The sequence below is a fragment of the Bidens hawaiensis genome, unplaced genomic scaffold (assembly GCF_021521415.1).
Source record: "Bidens hawaiensis isolate Kalapana, Puna unplaced genomic scaffold, B.hawaiensis_p1.1 tig00053988_1, whole genome shotgun sequence".
NCBI classification, from domain to species: domain Eukaryota; kingdom Viridiplantae; phylum Streptophyta; class Magnoliopsida; order Asterales; family Asteraceae; genus Bidens; species Bidens hawaiensis.
This window is the reverse complement of record NW_027499721.1, coordinates 1,573-26,525: the sequence shown is the minus strand read 5'-3', so window position 1 is coordinate 26,525 and position 24,953 is coordinate 1,573. Positions and strand designations below refer to the sequence as shown.

General features: G+C 35.7%; 3 protein-coding genes and 1 pseudogene across 3 annotated transcripts; 3 read left to right on the top strand and 1 right to left on the bottom strand.

The window, feature by feature from the left end:
- Nucleotides 1-580: 580 nt before the first annotated feature.
- LOC143600365 (protection of telomeres protein 1b-like) lies at nucleotides 581-9,328 on the top strand. Its single transcript, XM_077078078.1, has 10 exons — nucleotides 581-710; nucleotides 6,840-6,976; nucleotides 7,059-7,269; nucleotides 7,731-7,810; nucleotides 7,984-8,072; nucleotides 8,171-8,455; nucleotides 8,553-8,629; nucleotides 8,718-8,776; nucleotides 8,881-9,033; nucleotides 9,116-9,328. Exons 1-10 carry the CDS (start codon nucleotides 581-583, stop codon nucleotides 9,326-9,328), a joined length of 1,434 nt encoding a protein of 477 aa, XP_076934193.1.
- Nucleotides 9,329-9,524: 196 nt separating this feature from the next.
- Nucleotides 9,525-11,958, bottom strand: LOC143600367 (equilibrative nucleotide transporter 1-like). Its single transcript, XM_077078080.1, has 2 exons — nucleotides 11,407-11,958; nucleotides 9,525-10,359 (listed from the first exon to the last, which is right to left on the bottom strand). Exons 1-2 carry the CDS (start codon nucleotides 11,915-11,917, stop codon nucleotides 9,629-9,631), a joined length of 1,242 nt encoding a protein of 413 aa, XP_076934195.1. The 5' UTR covers nucleotides 11,918-11,958; the 3' UTR covers nucleotides 9,525-9,628.
- Nucleotides 11,959-16,253: 4,295 nt separating this feature from the next.
- Nucleotides 16,254-18,497, top strand: LOC143600364 (proline-rich receptor-like protein kinase PERK3). The gene is made up of 4 exons (XM_077078077.1): nucleotides 16,254-17,109; nucleotides 17,475-17,809; nucleotides 17,887-18,147; nucleotides 18,219-18,497. The coding sequence occupies exons 1-4, from the start codon at nucleotides 17,040-17,042 to the stop codon at nucleotides 18,447-18,449; spliced, it is 897 nt and encodes a 298-aa protein (XP_076934192.1). The 5' UTR covers nucleotides 16,254-17,039; the 3' UTR covers nucleotides 18,450-18,497.
- A 2,627-nt stretch (nucleotides 18,498-21,124) lies between these two features.
- Nucleotides 21,125-23,974, top strand: LOC143600363 (spermidine synthase 1-like; annotated as a pseudogene).
- The last annotated feature ends 979 nt before the right edge of the window (nucleotides 23,975-24,953 follow it).

Here is a 24,953-nt window from a genome sequence, read left to right as displayed (position 1 = left end):
ATACTAAGGTTAGAGCTAATGTAAAAAACATAGAATTAATTAATATATATAATGTTATAAAAATAACCAAATAATATATATTATGTCCATAATAGTATAATTAAAAAATATATCTAAAAATAATTATAAACATATAAAAAATCAATTAACAAATAAAAAACAAGCCGAGCCAAGCTGAGTTCAAGCTTGAAAAAAATACTCATGTGTGAAGCTCAAGCTTTAGAAATGAAGCTCAAAACAAACCGAACTTAATCTCTGTGTAATTAAATGAGCCAAACTCGAGCCTAGCCAAGCCCGCGCTCAGCTCGGCTCGTTTGCATCCTAGCGGTTTACACGTGATTAATAGATATTAAAAAATGAAAAAAACTATTAATCAAAAGGCGTGACTAGTGACTAGTGAGTGAAAACTGAAAAGTTATAGTCATTATCATTTGAGTAGTTGTTTCAGAACACAGTGATATTACTATTATTATTATTACACTGCTCCATAATAATACAGGGGATTTGGGAGATCCATTTAGAAATTAGTCATAATAACGCAACCATTCATTGGCTTAGGGTTTGTAAACAAACAAATACAATGTCTTCTTCTTCGAAAGGCCATTTTGTTGGTATTGCAGATGCCATGAACAATAATAGAATCAACCAAAGAGTTAACCTCATCGGTGTCGTCACTGAGATCGGTTTACCCAAACAGACCAGAGGCACCGGTAAGTAATTGAAGACAATAAGATTCAAGTCTAAACCTTTATTTATTGTATTGATTGATAAGTTGTTGTGATACTTGATTACAAATAACCCCTATATATAACCATACAATTACTTGTTAGACAAGAATAGGAGGAAAACTAACTCAATAACCCCCTAAGTTTGTAAGTACGACAACTACGTCCCCGCACTTACGCAAGATTACACTAACAATCACCCCTAATCTTGTGACACCGACGAAGCTTCGCATCTCGTTAAACTTCAACCGTGGCAACGCATTCGTAAGGATGTCTGCTCTTTGTAAATCTCCACTGACATGCTCCGCCTTGATTTGTTCTCTCTCGATGCACTCCCGAATGAAATGGTAACGTGTGTTGATGTGCTTGCTTCTCCCGTGAAAAACAGGATTCTTCATTAAGGAAATAGCCGATGAATTATCCACCTTCAACGTCACGATTTCTTCCTTTTCTCCGGTCATCTCTGACAACAAACCCCGAAGCCATAAGGCTTGACATGCAGCCGATATAGCTGCCATAAATTCAGCCTCACATGATGATAACGCCACCGTTCCTTGTTTCTGAGAAACCCATGATATCGGTGATGTACCATAGTAGAAAATCAAACCTGAGGTGCTCCGACCATCATCCATATCCACTGCATGACTACTATCACTATACCCGTGAAACATACTGTGTCCGCCTCTCGAGTAAGTAATACCAAAGTCTAGTGAACCTCTTAGATATCGGAGAATATATTTAACCGCTTGAGCATGAGCTTGAGTTGGTGATTGCATGAACCGACTTGCATAACCAACCGAGTAGCTCAAATCGGGTCTCGTGTGAGTTAAATACCGCAAGCTTCCGATTATCTTTCTATAACCCGTCGGATCTACCTTCGTATTGACATCTTCCTTTGACAATTTTAAGCCTGGTTCCATAGGAAATTGAGTCGAGTTGCACTTCCAAAGACTTGCTTCTTTTAGGATCTTCGTTGCATAACCACTTTGCTTTAACGTTATCCCACGATCGCTTTGCTTCACTTCGATCCCGAGATAGTAATGCAACAAGCCGAGGTCACTCATCTCGAACCTTGACTCCATTTGTCTTTTGAAATTTGCAATTTCTTTCACACTTGTACCCGTGACTATCAAATCATCAACGTAAACTCCAACGAGTAGTAGCCTTTGACCGGAACACCGTTTGTAAACCGATTGTTCTTGTTTACATCGAGTGAAACCGAGTCCGTTAACGACCCGTCTAGTTTAGTATTCCACGCCCTTGGAGATTGGCGTAGACCGTATAACGCTTTAGCCAACTTGTACACTTTTCTTTCTTCACCTTTCTTAATGAACCTATCCGGTTGAAATACGTGCACCCCTTCTTTCAAATCACCATGAAGAAACGCGGATTTTACATCCAAGTGATGAACTTCCCAACCTCGGTTTGCTGCTAACGCGAGTAAAAGTCGAACGGTTTCGATTCTCGCCACTGGTGCGAATACCTCTTCGAAATCGATCCCATATTTATGAACATACCCCTTAGCTACGAGTCGGGCCTTGTACTTGGTTATTTTCCCGGCTTCATCTCTTTTGATTTTATAGACCCACTTTAAACCTATCGGTTTTACTTTGGGTGGTGCTTCGACTAACCGTCATGTCTTATTTCTTTCAATCGACTCAATCTCCGCTTCCATTGCTTTTCTCCAATGTTTTTCATTATTCGCTTCTCGAAAATTTACCGGTTCATCATCGAATAATAATAGTAGATTTACCTCTTCGGTTGTCGGGTCTTGCTAGGCGCGTGTCGATATACCTTCAACCAGAAAGTCGCTAAATTTCTTTGGTAAAACCGTCTTTCGAGTAGTTCGACGCGGCTGAATAACTTGTAACGGTTCTTCGTTTAGGCTAGTGTTCGGCCTAGTCGGGCTTGCAGGTGAGCCGCCACCTTTTGAACTTGATGAATCATTTCCGTTTCTGATACGAACCAACTCACCGCTATCATGTCGGTCTACGGACCCGGTGTCAAATCCGGATGTCACCTGCTCCGATTCGGGTTCAATATCACACCTAACAATAAACTCGGTCCATTCAGGACCCTTTTCGCCCTCTTGTTTTTCAAGATCAACCCACGAGTGCCTTTTACACTCGTCAAACTTGGCATCCCGCGTAACGTGTACTCGCCTTTTGATCGAATCAAACATACGGTAGGCTTTTGTTCCAGGTTGAGTACCTAAGTGAATCATCACCATGCTTCGATCGTCCAATTTCTTTTGACCGGTACCAAGGACTTTTACATACCCCGTGCATCCGAACACTTTAACGTGTGAAAGGTTCGGTTTTCTTCCTTTAAAACGCTCGTACGGAGTCGAATCCCTTAAAGATTTTGCTGGTGACCGGTTTATTAAATAAACCGAGTGATGAACCGCTTCTCCCCATAGGTCTTGTGGTAGTGACATCGCCTTTAACAAACTTCGAGTCGTACCAAGTATGGTTCGGTTTCTTCTTTCAACCACTATGTTTTGATGTGGGGTGTACGGGGCCGTAAACTGATGTGCCACACCTATACTTGACAAGTAATCTTCCAACACATGGGATGTAAACTCACCCCCATTGTCGGTTCGTATGGATTTGAATTTCTTGCCCGGTTCGTTTTCCACATTTTTCACGAAATCTATGAGTAAGCCCGCAACTTGGTCTTTTGTCTTTATCGTGAAAACCCACATGTAGCGGGTGTAGTCGTCAACAACAAGCAAAAAGTATCGGTTGCCACCGTGTGTCTCGGGAGAAATCGCGCCACAAACATCGGCATAAACGAGCTCGAGCGGTACCTTTGCACGATAATTAGATTCATTCGGGATATCCAATCTTGTTTGTTTGCCTAGCATACATGCATCACAAATTTGCATCGGGTGTTCGATTCTTGGCACTCCATCCGCGAGTTTCGAGAGACCCCGAAGGGCATCGAAATTCAAATGCCCCAATCGAGCATGCCATATCCATGCAACATTATGCAAATTGACTTGTAAGCAGACCAGAGAAACAACCTTTAAATTAAATTTAAAAACCCGGTTAAAGGAACGAGGTACCTTGATTAGAAGTCTTCCATCTTGTTCGAATATCCATAAGATACCGTCTTGGATCCCGATCTTGCATCCTCCTTCGTCTAATTGCCCAAGACTTATAATATTATTTTTGAGAGATGGAATAAAGTAAACGTCACTCAATGCTCGTTGTTCTCCCCTTTGACCTTCAACTACTATCGTGCCCCGACCTTCGATTTCAACACACGAACCATCACCGAAACTTACTTTACCAGTCTTGCTACGATCGATGTTGGAAAACCATTCCGGATTTCCCGTCATACCGTTGCTCGCCCCGTTATCAAGAATCCATGTGTTTTTATCACATGGGGTTGAAGCGTATTGCTTCGGATCAACCCGGTCTTCTTTTAGAAAAACGACATCTTCCTTACTCCGAGCTACCGTCATCATGTTTAGAACCGGTCCGCCATCTTGAGCGAGGTTACTTTGATCGTCCGTCTCCTTGTTTCGGTTAGGACATGACGTGGCAAAGTGTCATAGTTCATCACACCGATAACATTTAATCTTTGACCGATCCTTCTTCACCCGGGATTCTTTCTTTTCCCGATCCACAACCTTACCCTTTTCCTTGTTCTTTTGACTTGATTCGGTTCCCATCTTGCCTTTCCCATGACGCCTTTCTTGATTGCTTTTAGCTTTCCATTCTTTATATGTATATAGGAGTTGTTCTTGCTTACCGGACATGGGTTTGTCTTCATCTCCAGATCGTTCCTCAAACGCTTTTAGGCGTCCAACTGCTTCATGGAACGTCATGGTCTTTATATCTGCAAACTGTTCAATAGTAGCAACAATCGCTATATACCTCTTTCTCGGAACGGACTTTAAAAGCTTTCTCACAAGGGTCTTTTCTTCAAACGGTTCTCCAAGATTGCTTGCTTTGGAAGCTATTTGGCTAATTTTGGTCGAGAAGTCATCAATCGTGTCAGTTTCTTTCATCTTGAGTACATCGAACTCATGTTGAAGAGACTCAATACGTGCTTCTCGAACCCTATCAACCCCAAAGAAACGAGTCTTTAGTGCATCCCAAATCTCTTTAGCGGTAGAAAGGTGAGCCACTTGCATCACCAAAGCTTCCGGCATGCCTTGATAAAGATACACAATCGCCAACCCATCTATCTTCGGGTCAACCACCGTTCCCGTTCTTGGTTCGATAGCCTCCAACAACCCTTGAACCTTGAAGATAGCCTTGATTTTTACCGTCCAAATCGTGTAATTGGTGGACATAAGAATCGGAAACTGAATCGAGAGGGAACTCGGTTCTTTGGGAAAACCGACTTGATTACTTGGCCCTACGACTTGATTATTTGGTTGATCACCCATCTTTTCTTGTTCGTTGGTACTTTAAACCAAACCTTGATTAACAGAACTAAAACTTGGCGGTGACTTAAAAAAAACCAAACAAAAGAAAATCTTGTTTGCTTTTCTATAAACTTTCGTGTCCACCCAAATAAGTCAAACCCTTCTGACTTTTGTGTGTTTTGTATTAAATCACAATCTCCAATTTAAAAGAATTTGTAAACTTGACTTTTGTTACCTTTTCTTTCCGCCGACCAACAACTCTTGTATTCCAAGGAATAAAGTAACAACTTCGAAACAATTTCAATAACCTGAGCGCGAATTCTGAGGTTGCCTCCAATTAACCACTTCTTGGTTCTTGAATCAACTTAACCCGCCATACAAACCTTCAATCAAGATTTGATTGACTATGTTAGGACTTATCTTGATTAGGAAACCCTTAGCGATGATGAAGATGATCGACTAAACTCAGACTCTTCTCTCCGGTTGCCGCTCTTGATCTTCGATCGATCTTAGAACCCGTCGCAGAGGTCTTGCAACCAGATGTGATTGCCTTCCTCGCCGGACTCACCTTCGATCGTAGATGCCTTGCGCCGCCGAAGCTTCTTGATCGATATTTAGGCTCTGATGCCAATTGAAGACAATAAGATTCAAGTCTAAACCTTTATTTATTGTATTGATTGATAAGTTGTTATGATACTTGATTACAAATAACCCCTATTTATAACCATACAATTACTTGTTAGACAAGAATAGGAGGAAAACTAACTCAATAACCCCTAGGTTTGTAAGTACGACAACTAGGTCCCCGCACTTACGCAAGATTACACTAACAGTAATAAGTAAACGAATCCAACGTTTGGTGAACTGTTCGTCTGGAAGTTCGTTTATGTTAGTTAATGTTTTTTGGTTTTTACTTAAAAAGGTTTTTGTATTTTTCTTATTGGATATTAACTATCAAACAAAAATATATGTGAGTATATTTTTAAGGTAAATTAACATATGAATATGAATGTTGAAAAATGATAACACAAACTTGGTAGCCGGACCGGACAATTGACACTAACTGTTCGCCAAATTCATATTAAAAAAATAATACAAATTCACTCGATTTTTAAAAAAATAGTTTTTTTAAAAAAAAACACCTTTCAATGTTAATTGTTGGGTTAAAAGTAATTTTGAAAAAAATGGACCACAAATATCAAAAGTTTATGGAACATAAAACCGGATTGCTGAAAAAAACGGTATTTTAGAAAAAACCGGGCTTAAAATACCGGTTTGGTGTGCGAAATTCGGTCTAACCAGTTCAACCGGCCTGTTTGAACCGGTTTTTGAACACTGAAGCAAATATAAAAACATATGTATGAGTATTGTGTGATTAATTTATATGTAAATTAACTTATGTATATGAATATATATGTTAAATAAACACCAACACAAACTTGGTAAATTTGGTAGCCGGATCGAACTGAACCGTTGACATTAACTGATCTCGGTTAGCTAAATCAAATAAAACATTGTTTATGTTGAGTTGTGTTCATGAGCCGTTCACAAAAAGCTCATTTTGTTAACGAACAAACACGAATAATTTCGGTAATTTAGGTGTTTGTGAACCGTTCTGAACACCGCCTTGTTCGGTTTGGTTCGTTTACTGCCCTACATGTGTTAATTCTTGATTGTCATTATAATTTTATCGTTTTTCGTTGTAAATTTGTAATTGCTTTGTTATTGTGTAGATTGTTTCTGCACATTAAGGATCGTGGATGAAACAAGCCCGACAACCGGAATCTCAATCAACTTTTTTTATGAAACTTTTGAAAAGCTACCGCAAATTGCGTCAGCCGGTGATATCATTCAGATATTCGGTGCTGCGGTACTGCTTTATGATTATATAATGCAATGCTGGTTGTATTGAGCTGCTAAGTATGTAGCTAACTGGTTCATTTTATTGGCAGATCAGAAGCTATGTGTTAGGGGTCGATGCCGGGACTAATGCTGTTGTTGACAAAAAGTATTCAGCTTTTGGATTATATGAAGGAAAAGATGGTTCTAATTTGGTACCTTATCAAGTTTCGTCTAAGTTTCGTGTTAAAAAGCAAGACGATATCTTTATAGAGGGCTTGAGAAAGTGGGCTGTTAGTCGCCCACCCGACCCAGATATTGCTGGTAAGCGTTATAAACAAAAATAAATAAATAAATTAATTAATTAATTAATACAACCGAAGTTTAATAATGTAAACAAGCTGAGCTGAGCCCGAGCTTGACTAGGCTTGAGCTCGGATTTTTTTGACCTAAGAGAGGTCGAGCTCGACTCGTTTATTATTTATCATTTAATTTATATACGTTTTTATTTATTTTTATATATTTTGAGAAAAACCTTAAACAAGCCAAAGCTCAGCTCGAGCTCAGTTGTGTAGTGTAAATTAATACATACAAGTCCAAAAGGTCAAACTTAAAAATAGTCAAGGCTCGATAACTAAACGAGCTTTATTCGAGGCTCAAGTTTGAAAAAGCTCAGCTTGTTTCTAGTAGCGGCGAGCAGCTCGGCTCGTTTGCACCCCTTAGGTTAGTAAACCTTGTGGCTTGTGTCATTCATTATTTCTTACGAATATATATGCAATTCACAGCGTCAGGTGATTGCTTTTTGCTGAAAGACATTGACGAAGAACGGATCATGGAAGGACAGACACTCAACTTGATTTGTAAGGTAACTCAAGAGACGAAATACTCTCTTCAGTGCTATGAATTGTGTGTGTTCTTTAATAATATGGTAGGTTAGAGTAAGTTAAGGTTATATGAAAGGATTATCTATTATTTCTTATGTTTGTCGTTCTAAAGATTGTTTCTTGAAGTCATTTAATTTCGTTACATGATTTGCAGGTTCTTCATGTATGTGAAGTCAAACAAGGTGAGTGGATGCTTTTCGTATGGGACGGAACTGATGCTATGCCTTTGAGTATTAATACAAAGTGAGTGTCGGTTCATCTTTCATGGTCAAACACGCATGCTGACTTGTACATAAATAGTGATGTTCAGGTCCAAGAATAAATTTTTTTCTTGTATATAGGATTGAAGACGAGTATGAAAACTCTATACCGCTTCTGTTAGAACCGTCTCCTTTATCAAGAGATGTTTTGTGTAAATTCTCAACTGTTGGAAACGTTCTACGGATGATATCTAACCGCCATCAGAAGCTTAGACTTCAGTCACTAAAGGCGGTAGTTGATAAATGGGTTCAGTTTAAGAATATTAGTTTCGAAGTCCAGGGTGGTCTTTGGTATGGAATTCTGTTGCCAACATCGAAGTTCAGTTACTTGTCCAATGAAGATGACCTTGTATTGCAGCGCCTAAGGTTCAGCTAACATACATATGTCCAGCCTCTTGTAAATCATTTTGACTGAAAAATAGTAAAATAAATTCATGTATGTTATTGTTATCGTGTGATTTAGGACATATGAAGAACGTGCGAGAGGGAATTCGAAGCGAATGCCATTGTCATGCATCCCTTCGCCTTCTGACATAATATGTTCAACTCTAAATCCTAAACATAAACCTTATTTGTTCTATACTGATAATAATAATAATACACTGTTTTATGTTTATTATATATGCAGATACTGACCATAACGATGCGCCTCTTGTTACTCTGATGGATGTCCTGTGCCATCCCGAGGTATTGGTATAACCATAACAAATTTTGGAAACTCTGAGCCTTTTTTTTGAATAGTGGAATAAATGAAAATATTAAACACGTGTGTGTGTGTGTGAAAATTACAGGTAATTGGTAAATTCAAGTGTGTGGTTCTGGTAGTGGCAACAATGCCAGGTCATCCAAGCGAGTTTCGTGCTTCATGTGGCACATACAGGCTTAGGCTTACTCTTGAAGATCCTACTGCCAGAATTCATGCATATTTATATGCAGAAGATGGGGTATGTTTATTTACAACACAAGTTTAATTTTTTTGTCATTGTATTGCAAAATGCAGTGTGTGATATATAATTTTAATATTAGGTGAAGTTTTTTGGAGGCGATCCATCGATTGATGCGTTGATAAAAATGCATAAGGCGTTGCTTGGGATTGAAGAAACCAATAGTGAAAAACCAAGAAATCCACCGTGGGTAGAGTTGTGCTTAAATTCTTACAACATTGACGAGAAAGACGTTTGGGCTAGTAGAAGATACCGAATCTTTGATACCACATTCATGGTGACTGTGACGGTGTAAGTTGTTGTCGTTGTATCTTAACTAGTATGCATATTGATATCCAAAGTCTCATGGATTTGTATTAGTGTTTGTTTTGGTATTATGTCTTCTGTAATGTGATACTGTGCCTTTTAATCTAATTAGTATGTGCATAATGATGTCAGAATCTCATGTATTTGTATCTGTTCATAGTTTATAGCATATAATATTATGTATGTACCAAAAGATGCATCATTTATTCACATGAACTGAAAAATTACTTCACACATTTAACTGTTAAGAATGTCTACAGTTAACCAAATACACAGTTTACAACAATAATCAAATGACCCAAAACCAACTAACAACCGAACCAATCGCCAACCCAACAACCAAGAACAGCACAAGCACGATCCCAGCCAACTCCGAGTGCTGAAGTGGAACGGTTTTAGGAGCCACCATCATCAAACAGCTAGTCAAGTAGCCGTTCGTGAGTCCCAAAAGACAAGTCACAATGGTAACCGGGATCTCGGTTCTTAGAAACACAGGACCATGTAAACAAGCCAAGTAAACCGGGAAAAACAGAAGTCGTGCAAACGATGCACCGATAGCCACCTTAGAATTCTCAATAACATAAACGGAGGTCAAACTTTTTCCAACTAAGTCAAACACGTTGTAACTTGCAATAAGGATGATCGGATACCAGTCTTGAAGAATTTGAGAATGCATGTCTTCTGTAATATAACCAGGGAAAATGGCTAACGTGACGACGTATATCATAACAGTACCAAGACCGTACCATTTAACTGTCCCGACAACGTCCCATAACGTAGATTTCCCTAGAGCATCATAAAGAACACCTTTTTCTTCTTTTTCATTGTTCACAGCTTCGATTTTTAAATCATTGTAATGTTTGATAACCGGGAGTCTGTGAGCTATATTATGTAACACGATGCATATGATCATCACAACTATGCTGACAATGAAGTAAAGATTAGCGCTTTTTCTTAGCCCAATTTCGTCTTGTGAGTATACTGCTTTGGTAAAGATTCTTAGAAGTGATATCAAGACTCCTGTAATTAACCAGAAACCGGTCAACGATCTAAACACAATTTATGGGGAATTTAATTTCTAGAATTTAAAGCTCGTTTAGTTATCAAGCCCAAGCTCAAGCCTTGTATGGGAAGCTCGTTTAGGCTTGTCGAATCTTTTACCTCTTTTGGACTTTTATGTATAATGTATTAATTTAACACTGCATAGTCAAGCTCGAGCCTAACTTTAAGGTTTTCACAAAATATATAAAAATAACTAAATAATATGTAAACTAATTAATGAATTATAAACAAGCCAAGCCCAAGCTTGAAAAAACAGCTCAGGAGCCGAACACGAGCTTTAGAGCAAAGCTCAAGCTCTCGTAAGTCAAAACACGAGCCGGCCTTTGGCTCGTTTAAGGCACTGAACGCGCTCTAGCCTCGCTTAAGGTTTTTTCTCAAAATATATAAGATTATTAAAAATGCATATAAATTAATTCATAAATAATAAACGAGCAAAACCCAAGCTTGAAAAAAACAACTCATGAACCAAGCCCGAGCTTCAGAATAAGATCTTAAAACGAGCCGAACTAAGCTAGAGCTCTCGTAAGTCAACTCGGGTTCTGCTTGTCTCGTTTACACCAAACTAATATAACTCGCCATTCGGTGATCAAATTGTATGTATAATCCCCGGTTCAATTAGATCAACCAAAATCCCGAATTACCCAAAGTATATAAAAATAATTAAAAAAAATGTATATAAATTAATTAATAAATAATAAAAAAAGATGAGCAGAGCCCGAGCTTCAAAAAAACAAATCACGGGCCAAGCTTGATCTTTAAAATAAGTGCTTGAAATGAGCCGACCTAAGCTCGAGCTCCCCTAACTCCGTAAGTCAACCGACCGATCTCAGGTTCCGCTCGGCTCGTTTACACCCCTAACTAAACCCAAATATAATTCGCCATTTGGTGATCAAATTGTATGTAATATACATTATCCCCAATTCAATTATAGATCAAAGCAACCAAAACCTCCAATTACCCAATACTAAAAATCATAAATTTAAACTCTTGATGAGATCAAATTACCCGAAGCCGCAGTACCGGCAACAACCGCCTGCATATACCTCTCGGGCATTTCACCGGCAGCCCCAATAACCCCACCTTGAACCAACGCATCCGCCACACCGGACAAACCCACGGCAGCCACCGTCACATAAAACCCACCGTACAGTCCAACTTCACCTTTGATGTAAGCAACATCCATTACAGGCACCACAAGCAATGAAACGACAAAGAGACACAGACCCACGTTGATTCTGACAAAGGCGTTGGATTTGTGAGAGTAGAAGACGATGAAGAGGAGTGAGACGAGGCCGATGAGCATGTAGACGACGGCGAAGAGGCGGTCGACGGAGGCGGAGGGGTAGAGGTAGGAGAAGTAGTCGACGGCGGTGATGAAGGCGTTCCAGGGGATTAAGTAGCCGGCGCCGAGGATGAAGTAGGTTATGTAGGCTAAGTGGTAGGAGTCTTGTGAGGTTTTGGAGGTGGGTTTTGGGAGGAGGATGACGGTCTCGTCGGAGGAAGTGGTGGTGGTCATGATCGCCGGAGATTGGTGGGTTGAGTAAGCAGATGGGTGTTGGTTATTATTATTATTACTTTTTTTATTGTTAATGATAAATGCACGTTTGCCAACCGGGATCACGTTTTTCATATCTCATTGGATATTATTATTAACGAGTTGATCTGGATTCGAGTTTGGCTTGTTTTGACTTACGTTCGAGTTTGGCTTGTTTTGACTTATGGTTACGAGAATTTAATTTTAAGTTTGGCTTATTTCAAGCTTTTCTTTTTCCGTCAGGAGAGAGATTCTCATTTTGACTCGTGATTTTGCTTAATTCCAAGTTAGTTAGTCCCAATTTAATTGTGGTGACGAGAGTTATGTGTCGGGCGAGGAGATTCATCTACCGATGACAGGATGACATGTGATGTACAAACTTAATGTGGAAAATGAGTTTAAGGGCAAAACTCATTGTGAAGATGAGTTTGGATGTTTACGTGTTATTTTTTTATTGGTTTTTGAAACTAATCGTTGACTCTTGAATTTAAACGTGACGATGAAGTTGGGATGTGCCATTTTGGAAGTTACATGTTTAGACTCTCACTCCTAAAATGGGTCGTTTTAAGAACTTCTTTTTTTTTCCTTTAAACTTTTTATTCAATTTACTAATTTTTTATAGTTCTCATTTGTTTTCATTAAACTTAACTTGTATGCTATTTATATTCTAACTTTAATTCCTAATAATACTAAACACACAATTAATATAGATATAGCTCTAACTCTAGCAATTATCTTCTATATAAATGAACTATTTAAATTCAACCACTAATCTTTATCTTTTCTTTTTCTTTGTATATTTTTATTCAACTTATTTCTTGTACTTTTTGATTATGTTATTTATGGACGTGTAAATATTATCGCAATCCCTCCTTTTGTATCAACAATGATCTTACAATTATACATGATCTTCAATATATTCTAACAGACATGTATATAATTTTTATTTCTTTGTTCCTTTTTCGTTAATGTTAATCATGGATCAAACCTACAAAAAATCAAAATATAAAGCAATTAATCATCTTGCTCAACATTTTTCGTACGCAAAACACTAAAATTTGTGGCATATTATTATTACACGTTACAAACTCATCCACTTGTTAACATTATTGCCAATTTACATTGACTTTTCGACATACTTATATGGATATTCTTGTTTCATTTATTTAATTTAACCTTTACCATGAAACACGTGTATTTAAATATGGTTTTACAAATTTGTGAAACAATAAAAGATTTCATAATTAAAAATATTATTGAAATTTTCAATAAACATGAGCATATGCACAAAACATCATCCTTTCATGTTTCATGTGTCGTCATCAATGATTCAATGTCATTTAACATGTTGAAGATTAGTGTTGTATAAATCAATACTTTTAGATTATTTGCCATTTTACAATCGACTGATCTGTTAGTATCTAACGATTTCTACAACCATGTTAGAAGACAGGTTAGAAATCAAGCATAAGTGGAGGGATCTTTCTTTTAGCGTACTCGTAAATGGTTAGCATTCCAAGACAAGAAACCATTAAGTATACCGGAAGAAAAGGAGGTCACAAAGTATATAATACTTGATCTTATTAAAATATTATTTAGTAAATTGTAATATATTATGCTCTAATCGGCACATCTAAATTGTTAATACTTTTTTTATTTGTAGATTAATGGTTAGCTTTTAGTATTATAAAAATGATTGTGATCTTCTAGTTGGTCCATATCCATCGTATAAATGATAATATACTCTTAATAACATTAAAATAATATATTCAGAAAATAATGACATATATATATATATAATATATTTTTTATTTCCAGTTTTTTACCATGTTATCTATTTAAATTTTCATGACTCTTAAATCATTTCTTTTTTACAAGCTAATATATGCTCATGTTATACTTCAGCCTAACCCGCAAACTCAACCCGTTTATATTATTGAAAACACATTTACACGTAAATTTTTGAATTTGCTACTTTTTAAGATCTACATATAAGGAATGATATTTTGGTAATTTAAAGATGTAAAATTGTTACACATCTATGTTTCTTGTTTCTTTAGTTATTTTAAAAGTTCAATTATAGATAACAGAACCTCTTAAACACATAAGATACACTAGATGAAATAAAACCGGGATGATAAATCATATTTGAATTTAATCTTAATACAAAATAATAAATAGACTTCAAATGGGCTGCCCATAAATTAAGTAAAGACTTCTTATGGTTAGCCCATTCAAAAGGGCTGCCCAATTCCAACTTAAACCGGTTCTGACTTTTGTTAAACCAAAACATAGCCGATTCCAAACCGAACCAGTTTGGGGAAAAACCGAAATTTGTACACCTATAGCTTGATGCTTAAATCCATGAAGCACTTAACCAAAGATTGCATGGAAGTATACCATAACTATACTAATATATATGGGTAGACAAGTGTGTTGTCGCTGAACTGAAATTGTTTTATACTGTTGTTATCTTTATCCCAACATTCCTCACGTAAATTTCTGGATCTGTCACTCAATATCAAATGCAAGCAAATCTTGTTGGTAAACTTATGGTTCTACTAAAGGTTGCTACATATAGGTTGTAATTAGTTTGCTTACAAATTAAATGTCCTAGTACAAGTGTACAACAATCCAAACAATTTCTGGCTAGCCTAAATTTAGCATAAGTTAAGTTGAAATATGCTTCAATCAATCAATCAATCAAGCGCTGTATATTCCACCGCATAGCATGTTATCGGTAGGGTCAGGGGAGGGTAGGATGTAGGCAAGTCTTTCCTCTATCCGTGAGAATAGAGATGCTGCTTCCAGAGGGACCCTCGGCTCATAAAGCTACATACAGGTAAACAGAGTAAACATACATCCTACAAGCAAAGACACTTAGCAATACATAGAGTAGCACCCTACCAAAATACCAAGGAATCTGTAAATAAGATTTTGGCATAAGAATCACAAGACAACATCAAACAAAATATATACATAAACAACAAGGAGTCAAGCTAGTCAAAGTAGACCTTAAATACAAAGCTAAGCTAAATTGAAATATGCTTGAGGAGAAAAAAACAATATCATTGTATCCCTTTAATTTGTTCTCATATAATTTGTCCCACACACAGGTTCATCTTAATATATTTTGATTTAAAAATTAAAAAAATCTTTTTTTTTTGTTTTATAAAAATACCGTCATTTTCATGTATGTAAAGTATGATAAATAATTGACTTGTTTTATTGTGACTACCAACTATTCAACTTAGCTGAAATTCCTTTTTAGCATTCTCTAAAACAAACACAAGGACGCAGGTTTTCTGACGCCTGTAAACAAACCGAGCGAATATGAACAAGTGCATGTTTATGTTTGTTCATTTAATTTTAAACGGACGTGGACATGAACACTTAATCGGATAAATATTTGAGTTCATGTTCGTTCTTTTAAAAAATGAGCATGTTTGTGTTCATGTTTGTTTGTTCATTTAAAATCTTAAACGAACAGTTCCAAACATAAACGAACGTATATAAATATAATTATACAAACACAAATGAACATATTTGACATGTAAATGAACATAAACGAGCATAACGAACTTCTCGCTAAATACACATTGTTTCAACTATTATATCAAACACGCTCTTTAAAGAAGTAAGACGCACATTCTGTTTTAAGAAACATAAACATGTATCAAACACGAATCATCACTTTTACTTTATATCGATTCTAACTTCACTGTAGTTTTATTTTCTTCATATTTAGTTCATATTAAACTGTCACTGTTAGTGTTCCTACATAAACAAATTCAATTTTTTACCAACTTGTATCTTAACAAAGGATATTGAGACCTTTTCATACTGAAATGGCCGGCAATTGTCTTTAAAGTTTTGACACATCAACTCTACATTAAATATTACATACTTTGATAATAAAATATAAATCCAACCAAATATAATCAAACAGTCTGTACATTTGTGTAGTTTCTTATGTATATATACCTTCTAACCTCATCGAATATTACAAAAATATTACCATAAAAATCAAATTTTCATAAATATATATCCTGTCCAAAATATAAAATTTGCAGTTCATCAAACATTTCTTCATATTCATACTCAAATGTTTCGTATAATATTCGTGTTCATGTTCATGTTCATGTTCGTGTCAAGTGTTTTGGCTGCAAATTCAACGAATGAATGTGTTCTCGATATACAATCATCTTCAAGTTGCGAAAGCGGGAATTGGGATGGATTTCTTGGCTATGGATGTTGTGAATCAGTCTTTGAAGAATATCTATTGGCATTAGCAAAACATTCGAACCAAACCAGACCGATTTTCTTGAATTCAAGTCAACAAAAGAGTTGTCGGTCATCGTTAGAAGGTAGCAACGGAAGAAATCTTTTGAGCTGCGGTGTTGAAAAGCTAGCAGCCGGTTCTGGCAGCTGCTTGGACTTTTCATTGACCGATGTTGATAATAAGCTAGAAAGCTCGTTAACCGGTCTTGAACAAGATTGTGAGCTTGTGGAGTCAAGAAATGGTTGTGGTTCTTGTTACCAAAGGTGGTTAAAGATTGGTGGTTTGAGTAAGAATAGTAGTGTGGAAGAAATTGAAATTTGTAGATTTGCGGTTCTTGTTTCGTTGGTGAATAGAAAGATTTCACATGTGAAATGGGCTCGAGCGGTTTATCAGTGTCTTGGTCGGAATCAAAGTGTTCAATCCCAGACTGCTGAAGATGGTCATCATGAACGCAAGAAAAAAATGTGCATAGGTGAGTTAACTTGATTACATATGTTATATGTAAGTGTTGATGTGTTATAACTTATAGGATTTTGGATTTTAATAATCTCAACTTTGACTTACTGGTCAGGATTAATATTATTTAAGAAATGTTTTAGAAAGTCCCAACTTTCAACGTATTTTTCATGTCATCAAAAAGCTAACAACGGGTTACTTTCAGGAATATGGATTCTGATCGGAGGTCTAGTAGGAATAACGATCATAATCATCACAACGTTGTGGATTTTCTTTCGAAAATCGGTCAAAGGAAAGTCAAAGGGCTGCAAAGACGGTATATGTGCGTTGGATTCACCGTTCCCGAAAGAATTAACTACTAAGCTAATGGTTAAGGACATTTACGCGGCTACTAATGATCTCAAAGTATCAAACTTTATCGGTGAAGGAAACGCGGGTAAGAATATAATAATATTAGAGAATATATTATTATAGTTTTATTATTATAGTGTTACCATAATTAGGAGACTGTACTTATCTTATTGTACTCCTATATCAATTAATCAATTGATATAGGAGTACAATAAGATAAGTACAGTCTCCTAATTATGGGGTTTTCATTATTGTACTCCTATATCAATCAATCAATTGATATAAGAGTACAGTAAGATAAATACAGTCTTTTATAGGAGTACAGTAAGATAAATACTGTACTCCTATATATAGTTGATTAATAATACATTACACTTTACAGGGTTTTCATTATTCTATAGATAAGTGTTTTCCTAACATTATAGAATACAATGGTTTTGATGTGTTTAGGGAAAGTGTATAAAGGCGTACTATCGAACGGGCAGAATGTTGCGATCAAGCACATTGTGAATGATGGTGAAAAGGAAACATTTGTTAGGGAGATCACAAGTTTGTCTCACGTAAAACATCCGAATCTTGTTAGATTGTTGGATCATTGTGAAGGTGAAGGCGAATGTTTTCTTGTTTACGAGCTTTGTCATTGGGGAAACCTTTCGGAATGGTTGTTTAGTAAAGATAAAGTTATAACATGGATACAACGTCTTCAAATCGCCATAGATTGTGCTCGGGGACTATGGTTTCTTCATACATACCCTGGAGGATGCATAGTTCATCGCGATATAAAGGTAGTTTATAAGTTTAACCCGTTTTAGTGTTGGTTTTTGAACATCTATCGTGTTTTTGACGCTTATAATATTGGCAGCCGACGAATATTCTTCTAAATATGAACTTTCAAGCAAAGCTAGCTGACTTTGGACTATCAAAGATTATCGACACGGGTCTATCTCATGTTAGCTCGGAAGTGAGAGGAACGTTCGGGTATGTTGACCCTGAGTATCAAAAGAACAGTCGGGTCAACCCGTCTGGTGACGTTTATAGCTTTGGAATCGTGCTTTTACAGCTTCTTTCGGGTCAACGAGTGATAAATATAGACTTACAAAGACCAATGCCTATTGGAAAAATGGTATAAGTTTTACCTCATTCAAGTTTATAAGTATTATTGTTAACTAACCCCCCCCCCCTAATAATGATTAGGCGAGGACATTAACGAAGGGTGGGAGTATGACAGAGTTTGCGGATCCAAAACTTAAAGGGGATTACCCGTTGAAGGCGTTTGAGTTTGTGATCAATCTAGCTATTGCGTGTATCGGGACTAAGCAACAAAGGCCGTTGATGGAACAAGTGGTTGCAGGACTCGAAAAGGCTCTCGACATGTCTATACGAGACGGATCTCTAACACCAAAGGCTTCATTAAACATGGTCTAGTCTCTATATTAAGAAAAAGATTGTATACTAATACTGTAACAAAATACTTATGCTATGTTGCTATCCACATCTATCATAAATACAGTAGTGGATTGTTTTCTAAAGCTTATGTTGTTAATATATGCACACGGATAATTGAATATAAATGTTTTTTTTCTATGATCAACGTATGTACACGAATACAAATGAACATAAATTACCAAACATAACCAAGTATATGTACATACACACATATAATTTAAAGAGCCCCTTTTATGTTTTTATTTATATACATATAACTACTCATGCATTTATTAAAACAAAAGGCGAACGTAAATAAACAAACAAACATAAATGGATTTTTATGAACATAAATGAACAAACAAAGCGTATGTTCATGTTCGTTAGTTAAATTTAGGCACCAAGAAATCATCTTTGGTTCCTGAACTTTAGATCACCACCAACCGCCTCTTGAGATCTTTCATAGCACTCTTATACTTTTCATATTAACCGGTCTAGTTCTTTAAGTTGGAATTGCACCAAGTTTTACAAGGAGTTCCGGTATCAAGCACGTCGAGAGTTTCTTTTCGAAAATATAACGACGAAAACTGCAAATTTTATACGATTCTAACAAAGTAAAAAATGACTGTTCATCTCGTTCATATAACTTTATCTAAACAAATTAAAACATATTATATTAAATGATCTGGTTATCTCAGTCATGTTCATTCGTTATGTTTGTTCGTTTATATATTCTAAACGAATGTAAATAAACATGGGTGATGAGTCGTGTGATAGACATTGCTAATAAGTAATGAATAATTTTAAAAAGTCATGTAAACAACACAAAATGAATGATAGACAACATAAACAAACATAAACAAGCACGTGTTATTTATGTATAACACATTTTTATACAAGACACATAAAATGTTGTTTTAGGTACAAACAATAGAGTTTAAAACATATCTTTTATATTTAAAAACCAAACCATAACAACATTTTAAAATATATAGCAAATCAGTAATGATTACTAGAAACAAAAAATATGTTAAGTATTTAAAAAAAGGTAGAAAAAGAAGAGTTAAAGATGATTATATGATTTTGACACACGCTTATTCATAATTATTAGATTATTAAAGAAAAAAAGTAACTTTAAATAAATGATGACTACTTTAATTGGCGTGAGAATATGAAACCTTTACAAGTCTTCAATTAGGAGAAAATTATAATGTGATTATGGCTTTAGTTTATTACGCCCCCCTAAACTACACCCTAATTCTAATTGCAACCCAACAAGTGTTGATTCTTAACTTACACACATACATAATATTACTACTTGTTACACACATGCATATTTATTATATTTATTTAACCACTAAAGAGAAAATACTATTTAATTCGGGTTTCTTGGTTTAACCCGAACTGAATTCAGTAAACCCAAAATCGAATATACAATTCAAATTTAAATGATTATGATTTAATTTGTTATAAACCGTTTATTAACATATTTCCAAAAACATATAGTCATGATATCATTTCAATTTTATACATTTGTGATCAAACATGATATTAGGTGTGCAAACGCGCCAAGCCGCTCATGAACTTGAGAGCCCGGTTTGAAAAAAGCTTGAAACGGCAAATCTTGAGCTACATATAAAGCTTTTATGGGCAGCTCGTATATGATCAAGGAGTCTTAACCAGCCTTGTGTATTTTAAGCTCAGATTAATAAAAAGCTCGAAACGAGGAGTTAGATCATCAAATTAAGCTCGTTTAGTTATCAAGCTCGAGCCTTGTATGAGAGGCTCGTCAAGCCTTAACAAGCGTTGTATATTTTTAAGTTTTTACCTCTGTTATGTTTTTATGTATTAAATTTATATTGCACAACCAAGCTTATGCTCATTTACGATATTGCAAGAGCTCGACATGAGCTTATGCTCATTTAACGTTTATATTGGAGCAACTATAATGGGGCAGAAAGCCCAATATATGAATCCATGTTGAAGAGACATACATTTTGGTCACAAATCTCCTTGTTGTGGATGTGGAGTTTGTTTACAAAGTCTGCATAAGAGCAACCACAACATGCACCACTCCCTGAGGTCCGGGTGAGGTGGCCCTACAGCAGACAACAACATAACAAACTCCACCATTGCGAAGCCAAGTCCGCCATGGAATGTCTGTTGCTGCAAACTTGCAGCAGACTGCTGATGTAGCAACCCCCTCTCTCATACTCACACACACACACACACATAAACACATTTAATATATTTTAATGAGGTTTGTTGTTGTGGAATAAAATAAGATTTTTTAGAAAAATTTGGAATTGATATGACGGTTTGCTTGAGTTTTGTTGTTGTAGATGCTATAAGCAAACTAGAAACAAACTGATGATGTGGTCGTTTCTCTCACATAAACAAACACACATAATATATACACAACTTTAATATTTTTTTAATGAGGTTTGTGTAGGTTTTTAAGAAAACTTTGGAATCTGCCGTGGAATGACAAGACGGTTTTTTTAGGTTTGTTGTTGTGGATGCTCTCGTAAGGCAAGTTTGAGGCTAGTGGAATATAAAGGAGCATATTGTAGTAAGAAGATAATAGTGGTAATGAAGTGTAAATTAATAATTGAAAAAAAAATCGTGTATATATCGATATGCTTGTTTTTGTTGTTCACACACTTTCAATTTTGAGGTGTTGGTCCCCAGGATTTAACAAACACAGAGACAGACGTAAAATGGCTGAACAAACCACCGGCGCCGCCGTGAAGAGGCCGAGAGAAGAGGACGACAACGGTGGTGATATGCCGTCAATTATTTCTGGATGGTTTTCAGAAATTAGCCCAATGTGGCCTGGTAACACTATTCTTCTTAATTCATTATCATTTTATATTAATTTGATCTTCAATTGGGATTTAAAGGTGGTTAATTTAGCTCATGGGTTGATTCTTTATAGGGGTTTATTTGGTTATTTGAAAAAAAAAATCATTCTTTTAATGAGGGTTTGTTGATTCTTGGTTTTTTGGTTAAGCTACACAATGTAATTTTATTATTTTTATTCATTTGATGTTGAATTGGGAGTTAATAGTGACTACCCTTTTCATTGTTAGATCATTTGAGGATGTAAAGGTGGTTAATTTACTTCATGGGTTGATTCTTTATAGGGGTTTATTTGGTTAATTTGAAAAAAAAAATCATTTTTTAATGAGGGTTTGTTGATTCTTGGTTTTTGGGTTAAGGTATTTTTTGAAAGGGATGTTATATTCGGACACCTGCCCCATTTCCTAGACACTAGCTTGTCAAGGCATATATGACTCGTATAGGTATAGAGGTGTCATACCTACTATGTTAGTTACGCCTATACAAGGATACAAGGTGCATAGGCCTATGAGTTGTATGGACGCCAGTTATTGTATAAAAATAAAAAAAATAAGGTTATGTTTTTTTTAGACTTTTGTTTTGAAATCCTATTAAAAAGTTATAATTTTTAATTATAAAACTTAAAAATAAGTGTTATACGATTCATATAGGGCTAAATGGCTCGTGTAGGTGCCTATATGACCTGTATCCGACTCTTATAGATTAGACGCGGTGTCTGGTTTGTATAGTGCATAACCATTACATATCTCCCCAAAATTTAAGTTCAAAAGCATTCTCATTTGATACTCATAAGTCAAAAGGTGGACAATAATAATGAAATATGGGATTGTACCTTTTCCTTTATGGCTGTTTGACTTTTTTCTTTTTAGATTTTAATATTATGGTATGAATCCAGTAGTTATAATGTACAAACTAATGATATTGCAGGAGAAGCACACTCTTTGAAGGTGGAAAAAGTGTTGTTTGAAGGCAAGTCTGATTACCAGAAAGTTATGGTATTTCAGGTATTTAATTTATCATTCTTTTTTTCGCTCTTTTTTTTTCATTCGTCATTTTAGTATAAATGATGTGGATTTTTGTTTCAGTCTGCAACGTATGGGAAAGTTCTTGTTTTGGATGGCGTAATTCAACTTACCGAGAGAGATGAATGCGCGTATCAAGAAATGATTACTCATCTTCCTCTTTGTTCAATCCCAAACCCTAAAAAGGTTCGGTTTTTTTGTTTACAACTATTTACTTGAATCTTTAATGGATAATAACGTCACGTTAATCATGCGTGTTTGTTTGTAACCGTCAACGAATTCAAAAGTTTCAAACTTGACTGTCTTTATGATAATTGTAGGTCTTGGTTGTTGGAGGAGGAGACGGTGGTGTATTGCGTGAAGTAGCTCGTCATTCTTCTGTTGAACACATAGATATTTGTGAGATCGATAAGATGGTCGTTGATGTGAGTAATCATGATTTAAAAAAAAAAAATTAATTTCATTATGTTCAAAATTTTTGATAACTTAATATGGACACACCGTTCAAAATAGACGACTAATGTAAAATACTTCTTCCCAATTTTCAGGTGTCTAAAGAGTTTTTTCCTGGTGTAGCTGTCGGTTTTGAAGATCCGCGCGTCAAACTTCACATAGGCGATGGTTTATACAATACTTAACCTTTTGTTATTATTCTCATATTTAATACCTTTTCTAAAAGTTTTGTGTTTATTATTATTATTATTATTAATTATTGTAGGAATTATTATTATTATTATTTAATAATAATATTATTATTATTATCATTATTATTATGTAATATTATTAATTCTTGTAGGAATTGTTATTATTATTATTATTATTATTATTATTATTATTAATTCTTTTAGGAGTTGCATTCTTGAAGGCTGCTCCTGAAGGAAGCTACGATGCGGTTATAGTTGATTCTTCTGACCCCGTTGGTATGCACACTCGGGCCCACCTGCTCTATGTAACTAATTCAATACGCTGACATGACAACTATCTTCAGGTCCCGCACAAGAACTTTTTGAGAAGCCGTTTTTTGAGTCGGTTGCTAAAGCGCTTCGACCCGGTGGTGTTATGTGCACGCAGGCCGAGAGCATATGGCTTCATATGCACATAATTGAAGATATTGTTGCAAAATTGTCACCAGGTGTTTAAAGGGTCTGTTAATTACGCGTGGACAACCGTTCCTACATATCCTAGGTAATCTTGTGCTACATACGTTTTTGAAACGAAGTCATATTTTAATTAAAAATTTGTGTGTCATAATACGAATGCAGTGGTGTTATTGGGTTCATGTTGTGTTCGACTGAGGGACCCGAGGTTGATTTCAAGAACCCGATCAACCCAATAGACGAAAATGGCAACAGAGGCAAATCTATAGGGCCATTGAAGTTCTACAACAAAGAGGTAATAATCTTAATAAAGTTTCGTTTTTTGGATGTTTTATTGATTATTTTTGCATTTTATAGATCCACACGGCTGCTTTCAGTCTGCCTTCTTTCGCAAAGAAGTTGATCGAAGCAAAAAGCGCAAAGTGACGGCGAAGAGACCTAGAATGAATAGGTGTTGTTGGATTTCCAAATAATAAATTAAGGGTTTTGTTTTTGTATGAAGTTTATTATATTTGGTAGTAGTATTTAATGGACTTTTGGGTTCATGAGTAGTATAACTTTGCTTTGGTTCATCTTTTGAAGATTTGATTGAGTTATATTGGGCCGGAATCGGTACTTGGGCTACCGGCCTGCACTTCACAGCCCAAAAGTTAACCTGAACGTAGTGATTACATCGAAACAATAAAACCAAATGGAACCAATTTCAAATCAATTTAAATCCAAACACGTTTTATCCTTCATGGAGTTGTTTCTAATGCGAGCTAGTTTTCGTCGGTTTGGTGTGTACTATATTAACTCAATATAGAACGATTTCAAAATCGATCCGGTTTGACCGAAAATCCGGTTTTATGCACCTATATATATGAACATTAAATGGTATATTACAATTTGTTACTATTTAATGGATCAAACTATCAAAGTACCATTTATAAATTATAAGAGGATGTGTGGGGGCCGTTTGATGACATCTTCGGTCCATGTTAGTTATTGGGCTGGCTCATTTTATTCTGTTGTATTTTATTACTTTGTTTTTGATTGACCACTTAACCTTGCATATTTGCATTTGTAATGGTTTAAAACTTTGAATCCACACCTTATAAAAGTGGTAAAAACCAGTGGCGGATCCAGGAATTTTTTTAGGTGGTTCCCTCTTAATTTATAAGGTGGTTCCTACGCGTCTTCTATATATCCGTACACTATTATTTCGAAACTCGGGTGGTTCCGGGGAACCACCCGTTTGTATGCTGGATCCGCCCCTGGTAAAAACCATACTATAATAGATTACAGGTTATGTTTTTATAACTTGTTTTTTAATTCATAGGTTTATTAGAGCATTTACAACAACTCCTCCTCCGTAAATATATAACTTTGAGTGCATTTTCTATAAGTTATGGAGTAGTTGTGAATGGAGCATAGTAAATCTATAAACTTATAATAATTTTTAAAAGTGGTTGTAACTGAAAGAGAAAAAATGTAACGATAAAGATATAAAAAAATATTATTTAATTAAAAATAAAAGAAAA